The sequence below is a fragment of the Etheostoma spectabile genome, chromosome 21 (assembly GCF_008692095.1).
Source record: "Etheostoma spectabile isolate EspeVRDwgs_2016 chromosome 21, UIUC_Espe_1.0, whole genome shotgun sequence".
Taxonomy (NCBI): domain Eukaryota; kingdom Metazoa; phylum Chordata; class Actinopteri; order Perciformes; family Percidae; genus Etheostoma; species Etheostoma spectabile.
In genome coordinates this window covers 14,578,594-14,587,556 of record NC_045753.1, presented here as the reverse complement: position 1 = coordinate 14,587,556, position 8,963 = coordinate 14,578,594, and the positions used below count along the sequence as shown (strand labels likewise).

The following is an 8,963-nucleotide window of genomic DNA, read 5'->3' as shown; positions in this document are numbered from 1 at the left end:
TATATATTTGCTGCCCAGAGGATATTTGCTGTATTATTGCACTTTTATTGCTGTTGCCTCACCAACCACCGGTGTCCAAATCAACAGGGCCCACTTTCCCATCCTTTGTTGAGTTCAAACTGAATAACCACGACACCAGATCATAGAACAGCTCTAAACTGGGAAAGTGGTTTCTAATACTACTACCATCATCACTACTGGAATGAACTACAAAACAAACTGCAGCTGGAGACGCTCGTTCCTCTGAGGCACTTTAATGCAAAACTATTAAAACTAGCTGAACTAACTTTTACTGATTAACAGCAAACATGGACACAAGTGAAAAAACATTATTACACATAAGCAAAGCCGTTAGTTCTGACTTCTACACCCCTTATTATGTGAGTTTATTAATTTGGTACCTATTATTTGTACTGTTGCAAGAATGGTATCTGTGCACAGATGCAACCACAAAATTGTGTATTGAGATAATAATAATCTCTAAATCTCTAATCTCTAAATGTATAGAGAAATTAATAATAAGAGATAATATTTTACAAGGACCCAACAATTCTAGTAATTCCCCCAAGAGCAAGCAACTAGCGCGACAGTGGCGAGGAAACGAGGCCGGTTGGGGGTGTAATGAATAGTGCCAATAACAGTCACAGTAAAAGATAATGGAACAGTGACTAGAAATAGTAGTTTTAGTAGTTCATGGTGTAGCAGGGCACTGGACGGCATTACAGGGCACAGCCGGACTTAGCAGGACCACGGCAACAGCTGCAACCATGGTTTTGGAGCCTCCCTAATCCAAGGGAACATGTTCAGATCAGATAGAGACTAATAAAAGGGTCTCTATCTGATCCGACAATGCTCTCACTCTCATAATCTGCTCTACCTGCCTCACACCGCTGTTACTGGCAGTGTTGGTTGATTTCTGCTCTCCCCGACCTCCTCCTGCTCCTCCTGTTCCAGTCTCCTATTACCACACGAGGCAATGGCATCTCTTTTCCTGTACATTTTGTGTATCATTTCATACTGCTGCCATGGCGACAATCCCTTTCCTAATTTTTCTGCCCTTTTGACCTCGGTTATCTATCTGACAGCCAATGGGTTTTCACAGCAGACATTCTGACTTGTCATAGTAGCAAAAGCGCAGGTGTTACTAATAACATTCCAGTGTCCCCGTAAACCATGTCAGTGTGACAGTGACCCAGGATGAACTTTACCAGGACCCTGAAACTGAAGCTGCTTAACGGAATTCAGACCATCATTCATTAATAATGAAATAAAAATGAATAACTAAATCCGGGCTTTACTTACTGTGACATGTTCGAAAATGTCTTCCTCTGATCTCCAGACCGACCTTTGCACCTGCTCCCAACATTTTCATCAACTACTGAGTAGGCTGTATAGACGTAATGTACACTCCATCTAATCCCACCAGCTTCTTGCTAAATCCTGCGCTGCTGCTAAAAATCGTTGGGAGGCTTAATCAAAGTGTAAAACAATCTATGCAGCGCATGGTCCTTTATCCTCTAACGTAAGTGTCTTAACAGAAACATTAAGGCAGACCATCAGCAAAATTACCTAGAAAATGTCCATCAGGGTATTCTTTAACTGCTGTGCAACCCTGTGTTCTAGAAATTATGTTTCTATATTCCTAGTAAAATAGTTTTCCGGGGTTCACATCCTGAGTCCTGTGTGTGGTTATGTTTAGGGAACAAAATTACTTTAAGTTAAAGTATCTTTTTCTAAATTAAACCAGGTATGGTATTTGCCGAGCCTTAGCCAAGTGCTGGCAGTGTCAAAATATAATAATGAAAAATTTAAAAATGCTGTAGTTGTTACTAGCAGATATTGTGTTGCAAGATGTTTCAGATATTTAGATGTTTCAAACAAAAGAAAATTGCCAGAATTTTTCAGTATTAACATTTTTGTGATTTGTCAGATAAATTTCCTCACTACAGTATGTTAGATTACGTTTCTTTCAAAACTTATTTGCTTTTGCAAATTAGTAGTATACAAATTTAATTTCTAGGGACAGAGATGCTGCAGTGAAGCCCTACAGCTAACATGCAAATTAACATGCAAAACTCAATCATTAGGAAATTATGGAAACTAGTCCTGCACTACAAATAAAACATCACTGTTTTATTTGTAAGTTAATAGTGCTAATTAGCTTAGTAGCAAATCATTTGGCAATGGCTTGAACGTTATGGATGTTCATTAATATCAGAAAGTTACGCACTAAAGCTTTAAACATAACTAACTTAACTAAGTTTTGGAGCTTAAACATAACCAAACTGCGACCATTTCACACACACACACACACACACAGCTGGATGAGTAAATGTGTTTCTGCTTCACCAAAGCCTATAACTCCTTTAGCTATTTTATTTTTACATGTTTACATAGTGAAAACTTGCAGATGACTTGACTTCACCTCATAGCACCTTCCATTGCTCTCATTAAATTTTACACATTCACACAAAATAATCACCACTGCTGCCACTGCAGCAGCGGGGGGGTTAACTGTCTTGCCCAATGGGCCTTTAAGGGCCAAGAAGCAGCACAGAGTAGTTCACTTAATATCAATAGGTGCTTAGAGGAGAAAACAGCAAGAGATTCATTGCCAGCATTTCTTTTTATAATTGACTAATCAGTAATTTTTTTAAGTAAAAATAAAAAAAACATTTGATGCTTCCAGCTTCTAAATCTGAGAATTTGCTGCTTTTTTTTTTTTTAATCATTTTATGTTGAATATCTTTGGGTTTTGGACTTATTGAGCATCTTCAAGACATTGTCTTGAGCCCTGGGAAAATGTAATGGACATTTTCACTGTCATTTTGAATTCATACATTGTTTAATAGACCAAAGAAACTAATTGTCAACAATAAAAACAAAACAATGAATAATTTCTAGTTGCAGCTGAAATGCCAATAGAACAAATCTGTCCTAAACCTGAACTTTGACCCCTCATACGTCACTGACGCACACTCCCTTACATCAATCTATCAAGATGATATAACAAGCATGTACACATAAATATACACACACATAGAAATACACTGTGAAACAGCCAAAAAGCATCTCAACACTTTTTTGGGCTTTTAGCTTATCCTCACTCATCTGTGTCCAGAACATCCTCTCTCCTCTATCCTGTATGCGTACGCTGTGCTGTGTGCTGTGTGCTGTGTGTGTGTGTACATGTTTGTGTGTCCTTGAAATGGCCCAATTCTCTCCCCGCTGAAGCTGCTATACATGCCGTTGTTGAAGCATTTTCATTTCACAAAATAAACCTTATGTCCTTCACTTTGTCTTTTCATCTATCTCTCTTCCTCTCACCAAAAACACTCTATTTTTTGCCCCTACCTTATCAGACTCTTTAATTCCAATCTTTCGCCTGGCAGCATCCCCCTTAGTATTCCCAGTTTTTTCATACTGTATACTCCTCATCCCTCTTTCTTCTCTTTTCCTTAAGCAACTTCTCTTCTGCGTTTATCCCTCTGCTCTCCTTCAACTCTCTCTAAGCTTCTGCCCCATCACCCCCCCTCCCTCTTCAGCTTACTCCAACCTCTCTCTCTTCTTCCCTTGCTCTCTCTCTCTCTCTCACAAGCCAGTAGTCAAATGTGTGTGTGTGTGTGTGTGTGTGTGTGTGTGTGTGTGTGTGTGTGTGTGTGTGTGTGTGTGTGTGTGTGTGTGTGTGTGTGTGCGTGTGTGCGTGTGTGTGTGTGTGTGTGTGCGCGTGTGTGCAAAAGGTAAGTGTGTGCCAGCTGGAAGTCTTGGGAGGAGGGAAAAGAGTTTTGTGTGTGTGTAAAGAGAGAGTAGAGCTGCAGCAGTTGCAGCGCAGTATAACCAACTCCACACACAGTCTGGACAGCCACACTGAAGCCAGACGGACAGTGGGGCCAAAACACACCAAAACACACAAACACCCATTAATATGGCCCTAATCTCATCGTGCTTAATCGTTATCAATTTACTGCAGTGTGAGGGTGGGGAGGCGGTGGGGCACGGGAACTGTGGGTGCATGAGTGTGTGTTCCAGCAGTGAGCAGTATGGAAACTTGGAAAGTATGTTTTGCCAGTACTGCACGGACAAATCACAAAATTCTACATTGTAAAGATAAGGTTACAGCTTTTTAATTCTTTTCAGTATGCAAATGTGAAGAGTATCAGAGACACAGCTTCTGTCATCAATGATATTTCAGAGGAGACACTATTGCTGTCCCTAGAAAGTAAAAGCACAATAATCACCGATATTGTGCATTGTTAACTGTAAAAGCCTGTTCTTTTATTTAGATTTAGCATGAAAGTGTGCTTTTTTAAGTGTTAGTACAGTCACAAATTTTATCATTGTCAGCTTTAATATAAAAGTATTCACAACCACATGAGATAATCAGTCAGGAATCATGTCATTTTTTTCACATCTGTCCAATTTTAGGGGATAGAAAGTAATTGGAGTAAACGTTAAAGTGACATAAAATAAATCAAATTAAGTCATCATATTTAATATTTCAGTGACTGTCTGATGTCTCCACCCCACAGACTTCAGCAGACACTTCTTCTTATGCTGCTCTGCAGGCCTGCACTGCTTCTTTTGGGGTGTTTTTGGTCAGAGTCACAGGAATTGTTTACATTCAATAAACAGTCCAAAAGGATCCGAATACTGCAGTTTTGACATTTTCTATTAGCAAATAAAATTGCTAACAAAATTGTTAATAAAAAAATATTTAGGGCTGTTGGACCAGAGTACGTTAATTTTCTTTTATGAAAATTGATTTAGTTGAGGCCACTCAAGACCACTACACGGTCCTAAAAATCTCCTTCAAAAGCATTTTACTTCCCTAATACTTGTGTATTGTGTGTGTTGTAATACTTGTGTATTGTGTGTGTTTATCCAACTGACCTGCAGAGCGCTGTTGAGGAAGCAGCTGTTTTGTCCCGGCTCGTTGCTCAGGCCTTTGCTCGGTGCGATAGAGGTCATGGTTCTTGGGGTCACCAGCCCCTGCACCCCGCCTACTGCTCCGCCACCCGACGCAAAGTAGTTCCTCTTCCACGACATCACTACCTGGACGCCCCCGTTTCCACGGCGAGGCGGGTAAGGGGCGGGGCAGCAGACCAAGCGATGGCCTCTATGTCACTCCCATGAGAGACAACGAGGGAGAATGAGAGAAAAACGGAGGAGGAAGAGGAGGAAATGGAGGGATGTGGAGGAGGGTGGTGGCAGCTGTAGATTGAGGAGATGCAATGTGTCTTGGAGGGAGATTTGGCACCCATGCAATGATCCCCCACTCCAACCGTTTCTTTACTTTAAAATCTGTCCACTTGCTGGAGCCAGCAGTTGGCTTTTTTCTCCTTTTTTTAGCTCCTTGGATTTAGCAGTCTGTGTCTGAGGACTTGAGAGCGTGTCCAAAGCAAAATTTGGCAGAATGTGATGGATAAATGTTGATTGGGCAGCACTTCTGCTTACATGTGGGGACCCCTTCAATGCTTTTGTCTCCTCTTTCACTTTGCCTGTAAGACACAAACACCAACCTGTTAGTAAACCTCACGGAAGCAGCTAGCACACATGGATGTTAACTTCATATACTGCATAATATACTGTGTTCCATCAGTCGTATAAACAGTGTTAGCAATGCAGATAAAAACTCTAAATGCCATTTGGAAGTTTGACGCTCTCTCCTGATTTGAAAATGTGACCATTGCTGATTGATTATACATACTGACGATTATGAAGTGACTTAAGTGGGCAAAAAAATATTTAAAGGCTACCCTGGTAGCGTTGAGCTATATAGTGTTAGCTAGCTAACTGCGGGGGGTACTGACCTAGCCTAGCCCAAACATGTCATTGATTTTCAGATGTTTGGCAGACAGGGATATTGTTACTTAAACATTCCTGACATTTATTTCAAGGATTACATCAGCATTGAACCTGCATTAATCAAGCACTTGTATTTGCAATGTGGCAAAAATCAAAGAGCAATACCACCCAATGCAGCAGCCAGGGACATAGTACAAAATTCTGGGCCCTGTAGAAAATCATTCTCTATGGGACTCTCCCCTCATCCACAGCTATTCATTCAAGCATCTTTTTGGCCCTCACTTAGTCCTATTTACACCCCGAGTCCGACAACCCTGGCCACAGCTTTGTGTTGCGTTTTAGCCTTGTAGCAAATTGTTTTGGCTTTATTGCATATTTTCTATACAGCATAGTATCCTCATTGTCAAGAAACCCACTGTACACTACATGCCCAGCGCCAGCTGCAGACAGACACAGTTAGCGGCTAGCTCATGGAGCGGCTAGCTGAACATTTAGCAGCTAGAAGAACCAGATATGTTTAACAGAAGTTGGTGGGGACTAAAACACAGCTTCTGTAAAAGGAGAATAAATATCAAACTTACATTTGTTAGTTGGACAGAAAGACACCAAAGAAATGCTTATGTTGCTCCCTGATTGATATTTACCAGGCAACTGTTTGCTAACACATTAGCCATGCCAGTTATTAAAGCTAAGGAAGTGACTGTGCTTGTTAGCTTGCTTTCATGTTCTCCTGCCCCCTAGTGGCCATAAATCGATTAATCTAAACATATAATTTCATTGCTTTTGCACGATGAATCATGAAAATCATCACAGTGAATAGTGTAGTACTGCATCAACACAGGCACCGCTTGGAGAAATCTGTTATGTCACTTCATAATCGGTACTTAGGGACATTATCTGGAGATTACTGGTTCAAGCATCACTATGTACAGCTTCCAAATGTGTGTGTTTGTCACCCTATAGTAATTGTGCGTTGGTGTGTGTACATGAAGTCGCATAACACCACAGGGCAGTAGCTAACAGATCCGCAGTGCCCCCCTCCACCGTCCCTCGCTGTCTCCCTGCCTTCTTCTCTTCCCCTATAGCTTCCCCACTTTTGGCAAAGCTCCCTCGCCTGGTTGCCGGGTTGCGTTGCCACCCCAGCATCCCCTTGGCTAAAGGCCAGAGTGCGCAGGGATGTTGCAGCGAGCAAGCAAGCAGCGTGAGCTGTCGCTCTGGCGACAGCCACATGGGATTGGGGTGGCGAGGTGGGGCAATGAGGGGGTGGGATGGAGGTACGGGCGATGTCGTGACCAGGATGGCAAGTGAAATGCTTTAGAGCAAATATAGAAAGAAAAAGTATGCAACTTTGCAATGTCAGTTCATCTACTAGTCACACAGTCCTACTACATAATGACAATTTCCCACACTTTTCTATCTATCTATCTACATGAAAAACCGAAATTCACATTCAATACATTCATCCATAAACAAACAAATTCAATTTTCCAGATTTTAACAAGAGATTTATAAAGAGAATTGGCCGTGTGCCATTTTTCCTGTACAGCACATTATCCTGAGCTTCTGTCTCAGCATAGAGAGAAAGAGTGTGTGTGTGTGTGTGTGTGTGTGTGTGTGTGGTGTGTGTGTGTGTGCGTGTGCGTGTGCGTGTGCGTGTGCCACTGTGCCGTGTTGAGTGTGTGATCACACATCCTCTCTCTGACTGCACCCAACAGCCACACACAACCGCGATAGCTCTGGCAAAACCTCACACCAACCGCTGTTTTGTGGCTTATGGTGTGTGTGTGTGTGTGTGTGTGTGTGTGTGTGTGTGTGTGTGTGTGTCCACATCTTCGGCTAGTTACCATGGAAATAGGCCAAGCAGCAGGCACGCGGGGGAAAAGCCGAACCATGTGATTTAACTGAAAAAACACTGTGCTGCACTGGTTGAGAAAGCACACACAAACAGACACACACACACACACACACCCAGACAAACACACATTGAGACACACCGGGCTGGCAAGTGATGATGATGTGTATTGAGAGTAGAGAGTTCCTGGAAGCCAAAGTGAGTCAAGGCACAAGTCAATCAAACTCCCTGACCCTGCGCTGGCATAAGGAAACCAGTACCCGTGGTCGCGGCCCAAACAGCGACCAGCCGTGGAACACACTTTCCACTTGAGATGTTAAGATCAAGACACCCATCCAGACACAGCATGTGTGTGTGTTGTCTATGAGGCCTTAGTCTCGCATTGCCAGACCCGGATCCAAAGCTCGCAGAAGTAGAGTCTAGCGACTCCACACAGCATTCGGGGATGGGAGAAATATGTGCTCTGGTTTACTGGTTTATTGACACCAATCAGAATTGTCCTTGGGCGGCGCTAAACTCAAAATAGTAATAGTGCGAGAGAAAACTCCAGTTGGACAGATAGTCTAGCTAGTTGTCTCAATTTACCCTGCAGAGATCTGCAGAGATCTAAGGAGTAATCAACCATAGTCCTCATAAATCAACCAAATTTAAAATTCCAACACAAAGAAAGCTGAAGGAAAATAAAAATACATGCATCCAGCGTAATTTCCTGTAGCACCCGAGCAATCCCGGAAGTGGAACGTGAAGGATATAGACTAGTGAGGCCTTATCCTCTACCTTATAGAGACCAGTTTAGTCTTGAGCATGGGAAAAACTGCCACAAAATGAGGTCCCGACTTCAATGGTCAGGTGTTGAATTATTAGTTTTGGTGTTTGGGGTTTTATTTTGTTGATAATTTGTTGACAATAAGAAAAATGTTTGTTACTACCAAACTTATGCTTTTACAGTTTTACAACCGCAACATGTTTAACATTAATGTAACATTACATCCATTCTTTCTTTTGTGGTCACTCAGATTGCTTTACTTACAATAAGTGGGATATTGCTTCAACAAATCACAGGAACAAGCACTGATTGTATACTGTATGTGATGTGGTGAAAAGGATTTGACTCATCAAGTTAATGACCCGGAGTTAGGTATAAGGTAGGTTTTAATGTTAAGTAAGACTTCAAATGGATGTTAAAATGGTCTTTTTTTTCTTTTGTATCTAAATAGATGTGTGTCAGTGTGACAGCAGATGATTACTTGTGGATCGATAAGAGCCAGCGAGGGCACAGCAGGGAGACAGGCAGCTGTTTTCAAGG

General features: G+C 41.9%; 1 protein-coding gene across 1 annotated transcript in view; it reads right to left on the bottom strand.

Moving 5' to 3' along the window:
- usp54b (ubiquitin specific peptidase 54b) overlaps nt 1-8,963 on the bottom strand; it is a 55,738-nt gene that overhangs the window by 41,035 nt on the left and 5,740 nt on the right. Inside the window, 1 exon segment of the mRNA XM_032503244.1 lies at nt 4,891-5,498. Coding sequence (XP_032359135.1) covers nt 4,891-5,046 — 156 coding nt within the window. The 5' untranslated portion in view covers nt 5,047-5,498.